Raw genomic sequence first — 22,623 nt, forward strand, 5'->3', positions numbered from 1 at the left:
AGAGCTTTGACCAGTAAATGCTAATTAAAATAATGCAATTTGGAATTCTCATTTGGAATGCAAGCAGCCACACCCCCTTCCTCATCAAATACTCCCACTTCCTACCTGGAGTCCTGGTGGTCCTTGATCTCCTTTCAAACCAGACAAACCAGGTTGCCCAGGTTGGCCTGGGTTTCCTCTCTCTCCTTTAATGCCCCCAATTCCAGGGAGACCCCGGGGACCTTCTGGACCTGCTAGACCTTGATAATGCACAACAAATAATCACATTTCAGTATAACATAAGAATAGCATCAAAGTCAGGCTTTTACATTATCCAAATACTATTAGTCATCTAAATACTATTAGTTTGCAGAATAAAATCCAGACTACATTAAAAATATAGATCCATGCTGACTCTCTAATGTAAACTGGGCTGGGTTCTTTTTGTTATTAACACTGGTTTGCAGACTCTTTTAGTTTGTATTTTACTATATATTTAATCCAATAAGCTCATATCTAAAGGAAGGACTTTGGACATTATAATAAAGATTGCTTCTGTAATCCTTAGCTAAGTGTTTAAGTGAACCAAAAGAGACACCATAGGACACTGTTCTCAAATTGGAAATGCATCAGAATACGCAGGAGGGCTTGTTAAAATAGATTCCTGGGTCTAACCCCAGAGTTCTGAATTTTGTTAGGCTGGAGAGGGGCCCAAGTATTTGCATTCTAACAAATGCCCTGTAGATAAACTAGTGTCCTGTAGCTAAAGTTGCTGGTTCATGACCACACTTCGTAGGGCAATCAGGGATTCAAACCATTTGTCTCATTGTGATTAAAATAAAATTGCTTTACTTGTAAGTAGTTACTTTTATTCAGCTTGTATTACTATGTAATTAAGATAGTTATTTAAGCAAACTAATTGTTTAATTTCATTTTAGTGACATACTTAATACATGGGAATATTTTAGTGTCAGAAAGTTATTGATTCAATATAGTACTTTTGAATTTATTTTTAAAATGTTTTTGTATTATTTACATTTTAAATATTTCTGAAGAAAAATAAAGGATTTGGCATATAACTTCTGAATAAATAAAGTAATTTAAAAGGGGATTTGGTAAGCTCTTTCCTTATACTGTGTTTTAAACTTTTCTTTCTAAATAAAGATATCAGGTCCATTAAGCAACTAAGAAGAACTGATAAATGGCCACATTTTTTCACACTAGGTGGGAAATAGCTGTTACTTGCCTGTAGTGTGCTAAGCAATAGCTGAGGTGGAGACTAAGTAGTCCTGCCTTAAGAAGATAATTACGAAGCCCCAAATAATGAACAGCAACTAGTGAGTACTTATACCTTCCCTCCTCCAGTAATTTTAGCTTTTCACTGGTTTCAACAAAAAAGGAAAATATGTAGGGATTATTTTTGAAGGAAATAACATAGGCAAGTGAATTTAGAATACTGAGTTCATGCTTACAATATGCACAAAAGGTCTCCTTTTTGATCCTATCCTTTCCAATACTCTTATGACCCAGAATCAATGGCTACAGGCTAACAAGGTTAGGGTCATTTTTGTTAAAATGTGGGGCCTGATGGGGGAAGTGGTGAAACAAAGGAAAGAACAACTAATGATGATTTGGTTCTGTGTCCAGAATATTTCATCCTTTCAAAAAATGTCATTGGCAACCTAAATGAGGACTGTGAGACACTGTTTAAAAGCTGTGAATGCCTGAAACTTAGAAGCCAAGGTGTTCCCTGCTTGAGCTTAATGCTGTTCCCAACAAAGGACTAAGCCAGTTAAGAAGTTACCAAATCTGTCGTCTGTGGGATGGAAACTGGTTGAGGAGGAAAAGTCTTATTGGACTCTGGAGCTAGAATGCTGGGTTGGAATATTGGAAACTGGTTGAGGAGGAAAAGTCTTATTGGACTCTGGAGCTAGAATGCTGGGTTGGAATCCCAGTTCCATTAATCTTTAGCTGTTTGACCTCAGTAAGTTTATTAACCATCTTAGCCTCAATTTCCTCTTCTTTAAAATGGAAATAAGAATAGTACCTACCTTATCAGGTTGTTCCAAGAATTAAATAAGATAATATATATAATCACAGTGCCTGGCACATAGTAAGAATTATATAAGAAGTTTTAAACAATTATTATTATTACTAGTATTATCTTCATTATTAGTAAAACTGAGGGTAAGAACATATCTTTAAAATATAAACCTGTTTTTAATCTTTCAGCTATATCTATGTGATTTCATAATATAACAGTGTTTTATCTGTCACATGAGAAAGAGGAAGCAGGTTCACAACAGTACAACAATCATTTTATCTTTAAACAGTTTTAATCATATAGTCACCCTAGCCCAGCAACCAGACAGAAACACTCAAAAATTCCCTTCCCAATCATAAAGAAAGGGTTGGGGTACTTTGAACTTAAACAAACAAATTAAAAACAACTTCTGAGTTCAAACCCCTTGATAGGGTTTTCTAAGAAAAATTGTTAGTCTCATCCATATGTATAATTTGGACTAGAAATCAGGTAGCAAATCAGGTTATTAAGAGAAAGGTAAACTATCTGTGAATCAGCCTAACAATGACTAGGGTAAGATTAAGAGGAAGAAAAAAAGGAACATTTTACACCCCGCTTCCCCACTTTGAAAAGTAAACAGAACATTGTTATCATTTGGAAAAAAAGTAGGCATATTTTGGGCATTGCTCTGCTTGCAATTAAAAGGAAATTTGGGGAAATTTACATGTTATTAATTCAGACCTGTTGTTCTAGAGTCTCTCAAATTTAAATGACTGATTTGCTAATGATACAAGATTTATTTTTAACAATACTCAATAGTTACCCTCTTCCATTACTGAAAATAGCCATGAAAACACAGATCTGATCAATCTCAAGCAACAAAAATTCAAGAAAATAAAATCAATATACAGAGGTTACAAATGGGCCAGATGCCTGCCTAAATATCTTAATGCAGTCTTAAAGATAAAAATAAGTGTATTTCCACTTAAAATTCAACATGTTTCTATGTATGAATTACCTATTATAAATAATTGAAACCACAAAGACCTAATGTCATTTCAAACTTGATTATAAACAAGTCACATTACCTTCACCAAAATGTTAAATACCAGAGCAGGTAGTATTTGAGGATAACAGCACTCTTCAATGACTTCTGAATTATAGCAAAAAAAAGTGCATTTCTCTTGTCACACATACAAAGCATTAAAAAAAAAAAAAAGAATTGACCAGTGAAGAGTCTAACCTTGAAAACCTGGGAAGATCAGAGTTCACCAAAGCCCAAAGATCGATGTTAGCAGTATCAGACATCACACAGTACAAAATAAGATTATGAGTTAGAAGTGGTTCACATTATAGCACAAGTTAAACAATAATCCTCTTTGCCAGCATTTCTTATACCTACAGCGTAATCAGTATGCAAACAGAACCCTACAGGAGTATAGAGAGCCAAATATTTTAAAATAGAGCTTATTCTAGAAAATAAGCTGCTAATTTTCATTAATGCAAAAAATGCAAATCTCTACTGAAGACATGTTAACACTGCTACAGTGGCTTTCCAAAAGTTAGCACCTTCAAAACATTAAAGTTGGAAAGGTAGTACCACTTCACTGATAGCCTTCTATTCCTCTGGGTAAAAGTTTACCTTGGCCTCTGCCATTCTTTAGTAAAAACATGAGGTGCAAATTTATTGGTGTGTGCAGGCTGCTCCAAGGAGCTACAATTAAATTTAAAGGCCTTATTAGACAAATATACAAAGATCATAGGTGATCAAATAGAGAAATTAAAACACGAGTATACAATGGCCATTACCAACTGTACTTCTGTTTGTCTTCTTTGAAAATCATTCCATGAAGCCAGATAGTGATTTTTAAAAATAATCCATCAAGAGGCGTTCTTCTGTGCATTATTACTTGTAATAAGTTACTCAAAGACAAAAAGCCAATATATGTTTGCTCACTATTGAACTCGAATTTTCCAAAGATATGAAGACCATCAGTGAAGGGGAACTTCAAAATATTGTGGCATGCAATATCCCACCCCAAACCACAGAAAATATCACATTTACTTTATATTATTCAATGCACATATTAAAATAGGCTATTAACTATTAAAAGAAGGATCATTAAATAAAAAGATAAAAAGCCTACAAACAGGACAACCCTTGGTTAATGTTAATTGACTATAAACACAATTTACTTTTCTTACAAGTCTTGCTATGATTTATAAGCACTGAGGTTAGAAGAGAGAATAAATTGTGCTAGAGCACTGAATCCTAGGAATCAGAAGACCTAGGATCTATTCTTGGCTCTACTACTTATATCTATGGGATTCTGGGTAATTCAATCTCTCTGAGCTTGTTTTCTCACCCACATAATGGGAATAGTGTTGTCTGCCTTAACCTCCTTCAGAGTTGTTATAAAGATCAAATTCATTTTAAAAAATGTTGACCTCATATCTGCCATGTGCAAGATGCTACAGGGAACACAAAGATTAGCTAGACCCAAATTCTGCCTTCAAGGAGCTTATAATGAAAGTATGTTACATGATATAAATGGTGGTATGTCATATAAATATAAAACAATGCTATTACTACCTAGTAATAAAACTTTTAAAGCATTTGACAATTTGAAATTCAGGAGGCCAACAATCAGCTTCTGTTTGTTTAAATGGTTTCTAAATCACATACAGCAAACTGACTCAAGACAACACTTTGAGCAGAGTCTGGCAACACAATTAGCTAGATAAATTAGAATTCCTACCAAAGATAATTCAGAGTTTGAGTAAAGACATTTTATATATGTGTTTGATATAGAAGGACCAAAACAAGAACTCTTAGAAAAATATGTCATTGAACTATATGATATTTCAGTCTGAGTAAGTAACAAGGAAAACTTCAGATCATATCATAGCAAAACTTCTAAGACTTTAATTTCTAAAAGGTAACATTTTAATGAGTTATATGCCAAGTCAATTTTGTATATGAGGCTCTCAATCCATTATTTCTCAAAAGATCTAACAAAGTTTAACTGAAAAACAAAATAAAACAAAAATCTCAAGTCTTGTATATACATGGTAATAACTAAAGATAAGCTGATGAATTGACTGGCAAATTTTAAATCCAGTTTCCACTTAAGGTTGTAGTCTTCAACTGTTGCAAAGAAGAGAACGCTGCAGATACCAGATTCCAATAACTATGTAATTTAGAGTACATCTGGTAAATAAGCTGTCAAATTGGTTTTAAAGTAACGTGGCTACTTTCCTTTTTCTTCTTTGAATATATTCTAGTGCCTCAGAAGAAAGCAATATTCTAGCTGACAGTAAAGTCTGGAAGTGATCAAGGCAGCAGACTTCTATGTAAGTCAGATAGGGCAGGACTCAAAATTACTTCAAAGAATACCCTAGTCTTCTCTTTATCTTGGCAATAGTTAAACATCATGTGTTTGTCTTAATCTTTTTGATGACATCCATTTAGGTAAAACACAAGAAGCAGTTAGTAGGGGTTGATGGAGCTTTTGAGTTAACAGAAAACAAGAAAGTGCAGTCAAGGCCCAGTCTGCTATCTATAAGCGTCTCCTAAAATGGCAGAAGCAGCTTTGCTCCATCACTTATCATATTTATAACTAGAATAAGAGGCCAGATCATAAGCATCAAGCTATATAACTGCCTTTGTGGAAAGATGATACATGTTACTAGTAGAACAGACACTTAACGGAGTACTGGAGAGCCCCAAGTCAGATTCCCAGTTATGCCAGTAACTAACAATATGACCTTGAGCAAGCTTATTAACCTCTTTGGGCCTTAGTTTTCTCATCTGTGACTAAACTTTAGACAGGTTTCTCTGAGCCCTCTTCTCAACTAGGCCTCACCCCTTGGGCCCTGGCCTTGGTCTGTTGAGTCCAGTTTTAGCAAGAATCCTGCTAAGTCAGTTTAGGGAGAGCCTCCCCACCCTTGATATCTGATCAAGTTCCTCATTCCTTATCCTGATGTCTAAGTCCTTGGACTGCCTTTAGCGAGAACTCTAATAGGCCAGTTTAGCAAGAATCTGCTTACCCTTGATGTCTCCTTTTAGTAATTTTTCATCCACTGACTCCTTCACTCTGCTAGTGGACTATAAATCTCCATTTGACTTTGTTGTACTCAGAGCTGAGCTCAGTCTCTCTCTCCTATTACAATAGTCTCTCCCCTAATGCAATAGTCTTGAATAAAATCTGTCTTGCTATCATCAACAAGTGTCTCATGAATACCTCTTTGACAAATGTAAAAGTTAGGTCCTTCTAGATTGATAATCTATGGTTATAGGAAATGATGGGTTTGTGGGGGAGTAATAAACCAGGGAATTGATTCACACAGATAGATGGCTTCCTAAAAAGAATCTTGAAAAATTATGAATTTTAAGATCATAAGAAGAGAAAATTTCCTGCCATTTCCAATAGCCAGAACTCAGGATTATTCTTTTTCCCCTTTTAGTTACTCCTTAGAAATTTGAAAAGGGCTATTTATCTTGAAAAATAATAAACACATTCAGACATTTGTGGTTCTTTTTACTCCTGATTAGGTGAACATCTTTTAATATGAATCAGCAGTTTTCTAATGGGCAGCACTTGGTAACTGTTCCTGGGTGTGGACTTTTTATATGTATAGGGTGAAAATAAGATTAAGAGGTTTCTAATCTGTGCTGTTGCACTGACTTTCTTTTTTACTCTGTGCCTATTAGTCCATTTACATAGCAGTAGAATTTAAAACTTTGTGACAAACCAAAATGTGAAGATGGGATGGTTTGAAAAATTACAAGAGGTATGGCTCATCAAGAATTGCATATTTGCAGGATCTGATAATACATATTATTGTTTAAAAAGAATGTTTTTTTGAAGAATAGTTCAATTTCATTTACATTAACAGATACGAGGCAAAAATAGGAAATACACTCTAAAGGTAAACGTAAAATAGTATACAGTATACTTTTGAGTACTAAAAATTTTCAACTAAAAATGACACAGATATATGAATTTTAAAATGATATATCAGTTTTCCTAATTAGGTAATTTTGAGTTATTCCAATAGACAGAAAAACTGGACTCTGCAAGTTCCTGAAAACTTTCAGAGATAGATCAACATGTAAGAATTGAATTGGCATATATGCTCTTAAAATATATTCAAACACTTGAAAATATTAGGTACAGGTGTATATACACCTATATACACACATATACATACACTATATATGTGTATATAAATAATATACACATACATATATATATATATATATAAATATAAGATACTACTTTGGAGTTAAGGAGCTAACCTGTAGGACCTGGATAGGGATCAAAGTTCACCAAGGCCCAATGTCATCATTAATAAAAAGGAAAAATATCAAAATTGTTAGAAATATCAAGAAACTAAAGCATTACACTAACTTCTTTCAAGTTAAACTTTAATTCAATAAAAGAATATTCTGCAAGCTCATATTCATGCATCTGTATATAAACCAAATTATCACCACTTCACATCAACACTAAAATAAAAACAACACATGTAACATATTTTGAAAGACCAAAAATCATTTTTATAATAATTATTACTATGAGTGTAGATGACAACAATCAATTCTAAGAGCAATTGGGTTTAAAATTCCATTTTAATTTGTAGTTTATGAACAGATCGATAAGTCACAAATACTCATCAGATGTGTGTTCTTCTTCTGACTACTTTTGTTATTATTTCTTTTAGAAACAGTAATTTTTAAAGAACCTTTGTGACTGATGTCTTTATGTTGACATATTTCAGAGTAATGTTCAGCATTGAGCTCTATTACTGGTAAGAATAAACAGCCACAGTGCTGATTAAAATACAAAAAAGGATAATAGTTTGGTTTATTTGAACTATTGCATGCATAACCAAGCAAGATATTTGTGTCAATTCTTTACATTACATGCAAGAGAATTAACATGGCTGAGGAGATTTTCACTGCTTTTCTTCAGTAGTAAACCAAAGTAAAACTTTAAATAACACTCTCTATAAACAGTCAAATCAGATCAGATAAAATCTAGTTTTGAAAATGATCTTCTGAACAAAGTATGTGATCCCATTTAATTCATGTTTTTAGAGCACATCGTATTAAAACTGACTGCAATCACTTCAGAGTTTATGGAAATTTTCACTTTTAAATACGTTTAAAAAATGGGTCAGAGACCTTCAAAGGATAAAAAGGCAATTGCTTTGGTTTTTTTTAATCTTACATTTCTCTTATTTTTAAAAAATCAATGAGGGCCAAGTTTTCAATAATTAGAAATATAAAAATTGAATATCAAGTCTCAAGAATGTATTAATAATCTATCTTCAGTGATTGAGCTCAGCGACATTAATTCAGGATGAAAATGAGTGTTTCCAAGCTTACTAAAATGAAATGACACAGCACAAACACAAAATGAAAAGTGAACACTGGATGCAAAACTGAGACTACTAGAGCAGTTAACACAAGACAAATGAGGTATAGACATGAAGCTGGTATGAAGAGATCACTATTCAATTTAATCATGCTGTGATGTTGAAGATAAATTTGATTGCCTAGCTCCTAGAGAAGATAAAATTTCTTTATTGTGCTTGGTGACATTTGCTGATCATATGACAGAACCATAGCAACACTTTTGGTATGGACCACAAGCATCTATTTGGTGATCACTAAAATGATTTCTGTGATGACATGCTGAGAAGCTCACATTAAAAATGCAGATGACATTTTGCTGCCAGGTTATCAGTATAGCTTTATGTTTAATAAAACGACTAATAAATCCACTCTTTCTTTTTTTCCTCCAAGTTGGTATGTTTTAGTTCAACTTTAAATGATGAAACGCATTACTGAAAAGAATTATTAGATGTCATGGAAATGGATGGAGCTATGAATAAAATAAGCTCTTTCTTTTTAAGAAGTTCTTTGGATTATAGATTCTAAAGTCCTAAAGACTGAATAACCTACCAGCAAAATGAAATAAATGGACTAATAAATAGACCATTCCCCTACCACTCATGTACATACCTGGTCTCCCCGGGGGACCTTGGGGCCCAGGGTTGCCTTTAGGGCCTTCCAGAGCTGGACCTGGAGAACCAGGAGGGCCTGGGGGACCCTGCAGACCAGGGAAACCATGAAAGCCTGGTTCACCCTTTGGACCTGGAAGGCCAGGGTTTCCTGGAATGCCAGGTAATCCTCCATCACCCTTTTGACCTATGAAAGTGAAGTCATGTTAGAGAACACATTAAATGATACTGAATATCAGGCTTGTCTGTAAGACTAAAGTTGCTCCCACTTACTAGAAGAAGTAATGGAATTTACCGAGGTCATTTCTACATCCTACCAAATCCCCAGCCCATCCAGAAAACCCATACTGTTATTTCTATGTATAGAAATATAGAAACAATAATAACTTGCATCCTAAAAGATATCCTTTGTATTAGGACATAAAGCAATGATCACATGACCAGTAGTTATGAGAAAAAAATAGAAAAGTATAAAATATCTGCAACAATAGGTTGGAGATAGCTGGAGGAAATTCCTAACACAAATGTTTTGAGACTAATTTTTGAGACCATTGGAAGATATGGATCTTCAACGGTTGCTGTGTGTCCCTGAAGACCATTCTATCCAAGATTTAGAAACACAATCTAGATAAACTCTTTTCAACACCTTTTCTACACCACCGACATGCTTGAGAGCAATAAAACAGTCGCACATTAGAGTAATAATTTTTATGTTGGATTCATGAAAAAAACACAGGGATTTCTAAGTGATCTATGTGTAGTTTGAAAAAAGTCTCCATAGAATAGCCAATGGTCATTTCAGAACATAAACATACATATCTGTACACACATTCAGTCATTTAATTGACTACTTGATGCTTACAATAATAGTAAGAACAAATGAGGGAAGGTAGATGTGTGTGCACACCTACCCATCCAAAATGCAAAATGTAAATTAAGATGGAGTTTTCAATAGACATTTTTATTATTGGTACATATTTCTACAGTTTTCTTCTATTACCTTGGTTTTGGTTTCCTATGGGGAGAAAAAAGTGTTTTTCTTCTGGCTAAAAGGGTTTTTAAAAACTTAGTGAAATCTACCTCTTCGTACAATTTTGCTTTCTTTTTAAAAAAAAATTTATTTTAACATCTTTATTGGAGTATAATTGCCTTACAATGTTGTGTTAGTTTCTGCTGTATAACAAAGTGAATCAGCTATATGTATGCATATATCCCCATATCCCCTCCCTCTTGCGTCTCCCTCCCACACTCCCTATCCCACCCCTAACATTTATTTATGAGGTTAATGAAGAGATATCTATATGTAAATGTTCTTAATGGTGTATTTTTTATAGTACAACTCTTTATACTAAGTTGCTAATTAGGAAATGCTTTAAGATGTAACTCTAGCTTTGAGTCGTCTGGGGTTGTATGTATAGATGAATAAGTATGTGTACTGGAGAATATTATATTTTATGGACTGATTTAGCATGCTTCATTAAAGCTTACCAGAAAGTCCTGGAAGTCCAGGGGGTCCTGGGATTCCAAAGCCTGGTTGACCTGTTAGAGCATAAACCAAAAATTCTCAAATAGATAATAATAACTGAAACAAGGACAAATTATTTTTGGATCATTTAGGTTTTTCGTAAGTGCTGCAATGTATATTATATGAAACACGAAGACATTTCCAACATGGAACTACAATTCTAACATGAGAAAACCATATAAACTTATATTCTATTTGTGATGAGTGTTATCCTTAAAAACTCATGTCATATGAATATATGTGTGTATATATAAATGGAATAGAGATTGCATAGTGAAAGGAGGTCATCCAGAGTAGTTGACTTCTTGATGACAAGAAGTTGTCCAGGTAGCTTCTTGACATGAAAAATTGAACAAGAAAGGATATGGAGTTTTTCATAAGAGGGAGGCAACTTTATCAATAAATGTGAGGTAATATTCTCAGGATGGAGTGCAAGAAGGTAATTAGGAAGGGAAAAGTATGTGGTAGCTTCGAGGGTAAGAAAGAAGATACAATTTCACTATGGGTAAAAAAGGGCAAAAGTTAAAGTAGACAAGGAAGAAATTAGAAAATTAAGGACAATTAAAAAATATAGCACCTGGTTCACCCTTCTGTCCAGCTGGTCCAGGAATACCATCTTGACCTGGTTTGCCTTTTTCACCTGGAGGCCCTGGTGGCCCAGGACGACCACCACCACCTGAAGAACAGAGTACAGCAGGTTACACCTATCTTCCCAATTCCCTTTTCCTTCCATATCCCCAATTCTTTCCATTTTGGCTTCAAATAGTTCTACCCAAAAGACACAAAGTGTCTCTGGGACACTCCTTTAAATCATGAAATCTTGTGGAAAAGAAATACAGGATAATTTGAGAATAAGGAACTGCTTTATCATTCATTCAGTATTCAAAACATTTCACTTTCTCATTTTAATCTACCTTTAGAATATATAAGAAAGCAAGATGTGCATGTGTGGGGGGATGGAAGTGGGGTGAATTATAGGCCTTGTATGGGGCCAAAGGAAGTGATTTGCTTTAGAATTCAGTAAACAAAGAAAACTACACCTTGCCATTCTAAAATAATCAGAGTGTCTACCTACTATTATAGGATACTTGAAATAACTCTCCTTGGAAAAAGTGAGCCCCCAAAATAAGGTCCCATAATAATAATTTTAAGCAACTTTTATTAAGAATTGTTCACTTCGTACCTAACAGGTAGTATTAAGTGAATGATCACCATGTTTCTTTGTCTTGAAAATGTTCACAGCTCCCAGAAATGATTTGACTTTCCAAAAATGAATAAAGCCTTAGTTTAACAGAACAGCAAACCCTTATTTTTCATTCTTACCTACAGGACCAGGTTCTCCTGGAAGGCCAGGGTTCCCAGGAGGACCATTAATACCTTTTGGTCCAGGAAGGCCTGGGGTTCCTAGAGTAAAGAGCTCAATTTAATGATAAAAGAAAAACCGCACTGCTTTGAGAGCTACAATTCAAATTTACAATTTAGAGTGTTAGCATAGAAACAGTGAAGAATAGAAAGAAAACCCAAAAAGATGCTGGTGTTTGCTTGATGATTTAAGAATAATTTTAAGTTTTAAATTGATTTATTCAGAGGTTGACATTATTTTATATTCTTAATAAAAACAATTATCACCATATTATACTGGTAGAATTAATTGGTAGGATTCCATTGTATGGATATACCAAATTTTTAAGAATCCATTCATTTCTTGTTGGACATTTGGGTTGTTGTCAGGTTTTAGCTATCATGAATATCTATTCTATTTATGGAAACCTGGTCTACTTAGCTATTATGAGTAATGCTGCTATGAATATCTCTGTGCTGGTATTTTTGTAGACATAAATCTTAATTTATCTTGGGTAAATACTTGGATAGGAGTGAAACTGCTGAGTCACAGAATAGGTATATGCTGTGATTTATAAACAAACAAACAACAACATTTGGGAATTCCAGTTGCTCCAGATCCTTGTACAACATATGGTGATACCAGTTGTTTTAATAATAGCCATTCTAGTAGAAATGTAGTGCTACCTCATTGTGGCTTTAATTTGCATTTCTTTGGTAGCTAACGATATTGATCACTTTTGCACGTGTTTATTGAACATCCGTGAATCTTCTTTTGTGAAATGTACGTTCCAAGTCTTCAGCATTGAGAAAAATGGATTGCATGTCTTGTTATTATTAAGTTGTAGAAGTTCTTTATATATCCCAGATATCAGTCATTTATGAGATACATGTTTTGTAAGTATCTTCTCCTAGTCTATAGCTTCCCTATTCGTTTTCTTAATGGTGTCTTTCTATGAGCACAAGAAAAGAAGAACTGTTTCTTTAAAATAAAAAAAGAGTGTGGAGCAATTGGACATCTGTATGAAAAAAAATGAACCTTGACCCCTAATCACACCATAAAACTATTCTTCTTCGAGGCAGACCATAAACCTAAATATAAAACCTTAAACCTTAAACATTGAAAGTTACAGAAAAAAATAGAATATTTCCATAAACCTGAGTAGGCAAACATTTCTTGAATAGGACACAAAAAGCACTAACCATGAAAGAAGAGTAAGAAAGGACTTTATTAACATCACATGACAGCATTAAGAGAGTGAAAGGCAAATTTGAGACAGAAAGAATCTATTTGTAATACATATCCAGAATATATGAAGAACTGCTCTGAATAATAAGAAAAAAGGCAAACAACTCATTAAATAAGAGCAAAAAAACTTGGAGCAGGCACTTCATAAATATGTTAAATGGCCAATAAGTATATGAAAAGGTGTTTAACATTGTCATTCATTAGGAAAATGTAAATTAAAATTTCATTGAGATACCTCTATATACCCACAAGAATTGCTAAAATTAAAAAGACTGACAGTATCAAGTGAGGTGAGGATACAGGCAACTGGACATTTCACAACACAAAGTACTAACTACTATATGATTATGGCAAGCCACCAGGAGCCACCCATGGACATTCATACATTGCAGGTGGGACTGTAATGTAGAAAATCACTTTGGAAAACTGGCACCATCTACTAAAGTTAAATGTACACCTACCCTCTGATTCAGTAATTCTACCACTAAGTTTTTGTGTGAGAGAAATGAGTACACGTGTCCCCCAAAAGACGTGTCAAAGAATGTTAATAGCATCTTTTCCCTTAATAGTCCCAAACTGGAAACAACCCAAAAGTCCATCAAGAAGAGAATGGGTAATTGATTATGGTTTATTTCTTCAATGGAATATTATGGAGAAATGATTAAAAAAAACAAAAAAACCTGCTGACTGGCAACAAGATAAATGAATCTTACATTCATAATGATGAGTGAAAGAAGCTAGACACAAAGATATATACTGTATCATTCCATTTATGTGAATTTCAAAAACAGGTAAAATTAACTGGTGGTGATAGAAGTCATAGTAGTGGTTACCTGGGGAACGGGGGTGTCACTGTGAAGGGGCGTAGGTAAACTTCATGGGGTAAGGGAACTGTTTTATACCTTGATATGTGTGGTGGGTACATGGATATATATATATATATATATATATATATATATATAGGTAAAAACTCATTTATTGTCTTGTACATGTTATTGTATGCTATACTTTAATAAAAAGGTTAAGGAAAAGATAACCAAAGGCCCACTGCATCCATGCCATTGTACAATCCAAAAAACAAACAAACAAAAAAATAAATACAGGTGTAAACAGAGCAGGCACTATAACAATTGAGTTCAGACCACCTACTTGACTACAGTGCTTAAGTCCCTTTGCTTGCATGACTCAGTCCTTATCATTTGAATGAACTGCATGATTGTTCTACCAACAGCTACCCACCGTGTACCTGAGTACAACATTCTAAGGGAATCAGCAGCAGGCTAGGGCTTAGCAGTGTACATTACCACCTAGAAAAATAGTAAGGCCTCTTAGTTGACTTGTGGCTAGCAGTCAAAGACTCAAAAGTGCTCTCTGCCCACAGGATGTTGTCCTGCTGAGTTGGTAATGTCCATTTTCATTTTATACAGAAAGAAATTTGGGCAAAAGTGTTAAAGAGCTAGTTCGAGATTGCTTTGCTGGTCCGTAGCTGATTGAGAAATAGAACAGAAGTCTGTCAATTAAGAAGTTGCTTTGTGACATGGGTTAGAGTAGATAAGAAAGGAGAGAAGGAAGCATTTAAGAAAAGTAATATTACCAGGGAATCCAGGAAGGCCTGGTTGTCCTTTTGCTCCAGGGGTCCCTGGCAATCCAGGCAAACCAGTATCTCCCATAGCACCTTTGATACCAGGGTTCCCTGGGTATCCCGGCAGACCAGGTTCACCCTTAAAACATGAATAGGAAGATAAAAATGAAGTCTCTACATGACTTAGATTTTATAACAACATAAAATTATTCATAGAGCTTTTACTGTATGTCAGGCACTCTGCTAAGTGCTTTACATAAGTTGCTTCATTTAATCATCACAACAGCCTTTTGGGTTAGGCTTTATCATCTCCATTTATAAATGAGAAAACTGAATCTTGGAGAACTCAAGTGCCTAAGGTCTGTGGTAAGTAGCAGAACTGGGATTTGAACCAAGATCTGTCAGACTCCAGAGCTCATGCTATTCCCATGATATGTAGATGCATTATTCTCATTAATCCTAACTCTGTAAGAAATATACTATTATTATCCCCATTTGATGGTAATGCAGCTAACAAGTGGTAGAATCTGAGTTTGGGTCCAGGCAGTTTGATTTCAGAACCTTTGATCATCATGCCTAGTATACTACAATGAAATTCATTGCTTACAATAAGCATGTCAAACAATAATTACAGTATGTTCTATTGTAAAAGGGAAATTTCATCTTAACATGAAGAAGTCTATCAGTTCTTCAGTGGACATCTCAAATCCCATTTCCTCCATGAAGACTTCCAGGACAGAGAGCCTACCCTAAAAATTTAGGGTAGGTTCTTATTCCATTATGTTTATAATGCTTTCATATATGCATGTCTTGACTCTTCAGTTACACTGAAAACTTCTTTGGGGTCAGAGATAATTCATATATAACCACTTTTGCTCAACGAACATTTGCATTATTTTCTTCTAGTAAAGTCTTAGAAGAATTCATACCCACTTTCACGATTAAAACAAGTTTTTCCCAACAACAATGAGAATATATGTCATAACACTAAATCTACCACAGTGTTCACTGCTCTGCTCATGAGGACCATGACCTGTCCAACAAAGTGTTCAACACCACCTGCTGAATACTTTCTTTTTCATTTAGTGCTTATGCTTGTCTAGGTGAGTAAGATCATATATTTGTGACTCAAGTGTTTCCGCACTACGGTAAAAGCTTTTTAAACTAATGACTTTTCTCCTTACTTCCGTTTCTTAAAAAACAATTAACAATCTTGGGCTTGGAATATATGTATTTCTGTCTGAACCATTATAAATCAAATATCTAGCGCATTTTTACACACATAATAGGTATACAATTGAATTTTGGATTGAACTGGTTCCAGCTTAGGTACTTACACAGAAAAGCTTTGAATAAACTATCATAATTCTTCTTGTTATTCATGAACCAATGACATATATCAAAATTAAAAAATAACAAGAAGAAAATTCCATTATTCTGCTAATGGTAAACATGAAATGCAGTAGATAAACTTCTGATTATTTATAATGAAGTATGTTAAATTCTACAAATAACCCCAAATTGTAATTTTGACCAGTTCTTGTTCCCTGATACAGTTCTTCTTACCACCGTATGGCCCTACTCCTTCAAACCAAGTGAACTGTAAAAAAGAAAGTAAGTTTTCACTAGCACTTCTGAAAAGTACTACAATTTGCTAGTTTAAGTTTCACCTAAACTTTTATTATTCATACACTTGCAGAAAAAATAATGAGCTTCTAAAAAGAGAAGCAAGAAGATAATGAAAACTAGTACTCAGAAAATCAACAACCTGGGAAGAATCCTATAAATACTCTGAGAAGGGAAAATTCTAGTCTATTAATACTCTCAGCAAAAGCTAGGCAAGACTTAAACCACACTTATCCATACACTTAAAACACAAATATCTATATTTATTCTAATGTCAAGCTTTGATATAATTCTTTTATAAATTTAGATATAATTGACATATTATATTAGTTTCAGGTATACAACATAATGATTCAATATGTGCATATAATGTGAAACGATCACCATAGTAAGTCTAGCTAGTATCCATCACCATACAGTTATAAAGTTTTTGTTCTGGTGAGGAAAAGTTTTAAGCAATTTTCAATATACAATACAATTTATTAACTATAGTCACCATGCAGTATATTACATCCCCATGACTTACTTAATTTATTGCTAGAAGTTTGTACTTTTTAACCCCTTTCACCTATTTCACCCACCCCCATCCTCCCCTGCCTCTGGCAACCACCAATATATTCTCTGTATTCATGAGCTTGGTTTTTGTTTGTTTTAATTTTATTTGTTTTTAGATTCCACATATAAATGACATCACATGGTATCTGTTGTTCTCTGTTTGACTTATTTCACTTAGCGTAATACCCTCAAGGTCCATCTATGTTATGACAAATGGCAAGGTTTCATTCTTTTTTATACACCACTTCTTTATCCATTCATCCATCAGTGGACATTTAGGTTGCTCAGCCATTGTAAATAATGCTGCAAGAAACATGGGGGTGCATATATCTTTTCCAGTTAGTGTTTTCATTTTCTTTGGATAAATACCCAGAAGGGGAACTGCTGGATCATATGGTAGTTCTATTTTTAATTTTTTGAGGAACCTGGATACTGTTTTCAGTCCCAGTAACAGTGTGCAAGAGTTCCTTTTGTCCACATCTTTGCCAACACTTGTTATTTTTTGTTTTTTTTTTTTTGATAATAGCCATTCAAAAAGGTGTGAGGTGATATCTCATGATTTTGATTTGCATTTTCCTGATGATTAGTGATATTGAGAACCTTTTCATGTACCTGTTGGCCATAGGTATGTCTTTTTTTGAAAAATGTCTATTCAGATTCCTTGCTCATTTTTTAATCAGATTGATTTTTTTGGTATTGAGTTGTATGGGTTCTTTATATATTTTATGTTTTTTTTTGTTTGTTGTTTTTTTTTGCGGTACACGGGCCTCTCACTGTTGTGGCCTCTCCCGTTGCGGAGCACAAGCTCCGGACGCACAGGCCCAGCGGCCATGGCTCACGGGCCCAGCCGCTCCACGGCATGTGGGATCTTCCCGGACCGGGGCACGAACCCGTGTCCCCTGCATCGGCAGGTGGACTCTCAACCACTGCGCCACCAGGGAAGCCCTCTTTATATATTTTAGATATTAACCCCTAATCAGATATATGATTTGCAAATATTTTCTCACACTTAGTAGGCTGCCTTTTCATTTTGTTGGTTTCCTTTCCTGTGCAGAAGTATTTTAGTTTGATGTAGTCCCACTAGTTTATTTTTTTTGTTGTTTTTGTTGCCTTTGCTTTGGAGTCCAATTCAAAAACTCATTGCCAAGACCAATGTCAAGGAGTTTACCATTTGTGTTTTCTTTTAGGAGGTTTATGGTCTCAGGTCTTATGTTCAAATTTTTGATCCACTTTGAGTTGATTTTTGTGTATGGTGTTAAGATAGTGGTCCAGTTTCAATTTTTTTTGCATGTGGCTGTCCAATTTTCCCAACACCATTTATTGAAGAGACTGCCCTTTCCCCATTGTATAGTTTTGACTTCTGTGTTAATTTAACAGACCATACATGCTTAAGTTTATTTCTGGGATCTCTATTTTGCTCCATTGATCTATGTGTCTGTTTTTGTGTGAATACCATCTTGGTTTGTTTTTGTTTTTGTTTTTAACTCTGACAGCGTTCTCTCCCTCTTACTCTCCCAAAGGAAGAGAAGAACAATCATCAGTGGCTAGTGGCAGTTGCAGAAGTAACACCAAGAGCTGACTTCACACTCAGGAGAGAACGCTGCACCTCCTTCTTGTGATTTCGGGTGCTCTACATGTTCATAAAAACTTCTCTAGTAACAAACTATACAAATGATCCCTGAAAATATAGTCTTCATACTTTTTTGATTACTATAGCTTTGAAATATAGTTTCAAATCAGGGAGTGTGATGCCTCCAGCTTTGCCCTTTTTTCTATTGCTTCAGCTATTTGAGGTCTTTTATGGTTCCATACAAATTTTAGGATTGTTCTATTTTCTGAAAAAATGACACTGGAATTTTTAGGGATTGCACTGAATCTACAGATTGCTTTGGTAGAATGGACATTTTAACAATATTAATTCTTCCAATCCATGAGCATGGAATATCCTTCCTTTAATCTGTGTCTTCTACAATTTCTTTCGTCAACGTCTTACAGCTTTCAGTGTGCAACTCCCTTGGTTAAATTTATTCCTAGATATTTTCTTCTTTTTGATGCAATTGTGAATGGAATTGTTTTCTTAATTTTTCCTTCTGCTAGTTTGTTATTAGTGTATAGAAACACAACACATTTTAAAATATTGATTTGGTATCCTGCAAATTGACTGAATTTGTTTATTAGTCCTAACAGTTTTTGGTGTGGTCTTTAGGGTTTTTAAAGTATATAATATCATGTCATTTGCAAATAAGTTTTACTTCTTCCCTTCCAATTTGATTGTTTTTTCTTTCTTTTCCTTGCCTAATTGCTTTGGCTAGGACTTCTAATGCTATGTTGAATAAAAGTGACAAGGGTGGGCATTCTTGCTTGTTCTTAATCTTAGAAGAAAAGCTTTCAGCTTTTCACCATTGAGTATGATGTTGGTTGTGGGCTTATCATGTATCGCCTTTATTATGTTGAGGTATGTTCCCTCTATGCCCACTTTGTTGAGAGTTTTATCATATGTGGGTATTGAATTTTGTCAAATGCGTTTCTGCATCTATTGTTATGATCATATGATTTTTACCCTTCATTTTGCTAATGTGGTGTATAATACTGTTTGATTTGCAGATGTTAAGCCATCCTTGCACCTCTGGAAAATTCCTCTTGATCATGGTGTATGATCCTTTTAATGTATTGGAGTTTGGTTTGCTAATATTTTATTGAGGATTTTTTCATCTGTGTTTATCAGTGATATTGGCTGCAATTTTCTCTTCTTGTGGCATCCCTGTCTGGTTTTGGTATCAGGGTAATGCTTACCTCATAAAATGAATTTGGAAGTATTCCTTTCTCTTCTATTTTTTTGGAAGAATTTGAGAAGGATTGGTATGAATTCTTCTTTAAATGTTTGATAGAACTCACCAATGAAGCTGTCTGGTTCTAGACTTTTATTTTTTGGGAGATTTGATATAACTCAAAATGGAATATATCATCCCTAATGAGTCAAATTTAACATTGTGAAACTACCTAACAAATACAGTAACACAGTAAGACTAAAATGCTTTTTAACAAGCCTGAAACTATAACTGTTTTCAAGGTCACTGTGTTGTATAACAGGCACTCCATGTAGAAATAGGAGTCAAGTTGATACCTATTTTGCTGTTAAAATCCAAATTGATTATCTAAGAGTATTTGAATCATAGTCATTTTCTACTATCTCTTAATAACAGAATCTCTCTTCCATTCCACGCTATAACCTAAGACCTGGAATAAAATATCAGGCTGACCTCAATATACAGAATAGAAGACATCAAAGTTGGTAAAAAAGCTAACACTGTTATTGTGTTCCACTGTAAAACTGAAGAAGCACTGCCAGTAGAAAACAAAACAAAACAAAACAGGACAATGAGTTGAAAATATTTGGTGAGAAAGGGTAAAAACCATACCCTGTTTTATGGCAAGAAGAGTATTGCAATAGTAGTCCAATCAGTTGGAAGTTGTGGTTTCCACATAATTATTAATTTTTTTACAGTTCAATTTATATTTGGAGATTAAAGACACCATGAACCAAGCCATATATAGGTTCTTTAGTTAGGAAATATTAACAATAAGGATTTAAAGAGTGGATGCAGAGATACTCTTATTTAACATTTTATTAAATGATATAGGAAAGGGAGTATAAAATAAGATCTTCAAGTTTGCATGCTACTTTCCTCTCCCAGGTAGTGAAATTTTAAGCTAACAGGGCTAAATTGATAAATAAAGACTCAAAGCTGCCTGAGCAGGCCAAAACACGGTACATGGGATTCAATGAGTATGTGTAAGGTGCTGAATTTAGAGAAAAGGCGATGAACTTAGAGAAAAATAATACGAACTAAGTTTATAAAATGATGAACCCTGTGGTATCCTTTACCACCCAAGGAAGACACTACCTTAGTTGCTATAAGTCTATTCAGAAAATCTATTCTTTACAATTCAGTTTTGGTAAATTTTGTGTTTTTAGGAATTTGTCCATTTCAAAGTTATCCAATTTGCTGTTGTACACTTGTTCATAGTACCCTCATAATCCTTTTTATTTCTGTAAAATTGGTGGTGATGCACCCTCTTTCATTTCTAAATTTAGCGATTTGAGTCTTCTCTCTTTTTCTCTTAGCCAACCTAGCTAAAAGTTTTTCAATTTTGTTCATCTTTTCAAAAGAACCAACTCTTGGTTTTATTGATTTTCTCTCTTATTTTTCATCTCTACTGTATTTATTGCTGTTTTAATCTTTATTATTTCCTTCCTTCTGCCAGCTTTGGGTTGAGTTTGTTCTTCTTTTTCTAGTTCCTGAAGGTATGAAGGTAAATCGTTGACTTAGGATCTTTCTTCTTTAATGCAAGCATTTACACTATAAATTTCCCTCTTAGCATTGCTTTTGCTGGATCCTATAAGTTTTGGTATGTTGTGTTTTCTTTTCCACTTGTCTCAAGATATCTTCTAATTTCCCTTGTGTCCTCATCTTTGTCCCACTGGTTGTTAAGAGTATGTTCTTTAATTTCTACATATTTGTGAATTTTCCAGTTTTCCTTTTGCTGTTTACATTTTATTGTAACTGGAAAAGATACTTTGTATGGTTACAGTCTTTTAAAATTTATCAAGACTTATTTTGTGGCCTAACATATGCTCTATTCTGAAGAATGTTTCTTGTGCACTTGAAAAAATAGATACTCTGCTGTCGTGGGTTGGAATGTTCTGTATAGGTCTGTTAGGCCCAATTGACTTTGCCCATTTAAAAATTGGTCTATTTGCTTTCTTATTGAATTATAAGAGTTTTTAAAATATATTCTGGATACAACTCTCTTATCTGATATATAATTTGCAAATATTTTCTCCCTTTCTGTGGGTAGTCTTTTCACTTTCTTGATGCTATCATTTGTAGCACAAAATTTTAATGTGGTTCAATTCATTTATTTTTTCTTTGTTTGTTTGTGCTTTTGGTGTCATATCTAAGAAATAATTACCCTAACCCAAGGTCCTGAAGATATATCATGTTTTCTTCTAAGACTTTCTGCTTGTCAATTTCAGCAAAAAAGCTATCTGGGATTATGATAGGGATTGCTCTGAGTCTGTAGTATGATTAGATTTTAAGAAGGATTAATGGAGGTTAGAAATATTATGCCACATTTAAAGAATACAGTCATTAAGTTTGAGTTGAAGAAATCTTAGGTACTATCTAGTCCAGCTCTCTCATCTCACAGACAAATATTATGTATAGAGTGCTTTATAATTTACAAAGTGTTTTTTTTAAAATCTAACTGAAGCCTCACAATAACTCTGTGCAATAGGTATAATTCTTCTATTTTACTGAAAAAGTAGTGAAGATACAAAAGAACTAAGTGACTTACAAGGTCATGTAGACAGACTCAGGACTCAAAGTTCTGCCTATTGATTCCCTGTCCAGGGTTTTCAGTGTACTATATTAATTATGCTTTTTGACTAACAAGGACACTCTCTCATAAATTGTGTCATTTGTAAAACAAACTACCATCTGACCTTTTACCACTACCCTTACTTCTTAACAGCTCACTAATTATAGAATTTTTTCTTATGCTTGACATCCCCCAATCATACTATCATGTCTTCTGAAACTTTTATTCTACTCTTCCTTTACAATATAGGCAGGCACTCCTCATTTTGCATAACAGTATTGGACTGTAAAAATGAAAATGCAAGATGAAACCATGTAAAGAGATTTTAA

General features: G+C 34.2%; 1 protein-coding gene and 1 non-coding gene across 3 annotated transcripts in view; both read right to left on the minus strand.

Annotated features, from left to right (window-relative positions):
* COL4A5 (collagen type IV alpha 5 chain) overlaps positions 1-22,623 on the minus strand; it is a 237,857-nt gene that overhangs the window by 18,941 nt on the left and 196,293 nt on the right. Inside the window, exons 37-44 of one of the 2 annotated variants that reach the window (XM_060088072.1) lie at positions 14,744-14,870; positions 11,883-11,963; positions 11,137-11,235; positions 10,523-10,573; positions 9,036-9,221; positions 7,305-7,313; positions 3,246-3,254; positions 106-239 (exon numbers count right to left, since the gene is read on the minus strand). In XM_060088072.1, the coding sequence (XP_059944055.1) occupies positions 106-239; positions 3,246-3,254; positions 7,305-7,313; positions 9,036-9,221; positions 10,523-10,573; positions 11,137-11,235; positions 11,883-11,963; positions 14,744-14,870 (696 nt within the window). The remainder of the gene's footprint in view (positions 1-105; positions 240-3,245; positions 3,255-7,304; positions 7,314-9,035; positions 9,222-10,522; positions 10,574-11,136; positions 11,236-11,882; positions 11,964-14,743; positions 14,871-22,623) is intronic. The other variant, XM_060088071.1, reaches the window with a different exon arrangement.
* Positions 18,396-18,606, minus strand: LOC132482857 (small nucleolar RNA U3). The gene has a single exon (XR_009531016.1). It is a non-coding gene; the product is annotated as a small nucleolar RNA U3 (small nucleolar RNA).

This window comes from Mesoplodon densirostris, chromosome X, assembly GCF_025265405.1.
Source record: "Mesoplodon densirostris isolate mMesDen1 chromosome X, mMesDen1 primary haplotype, whole genome shotgun sequence".
NCBI classification, from domain to species: domain Eukaryota; kingdom Metazoa; phylum Chordata; class Mammalia; order Artiodactyla; family Ziphiidae; genus Mesoplodon; species Mesoplodon densirostris.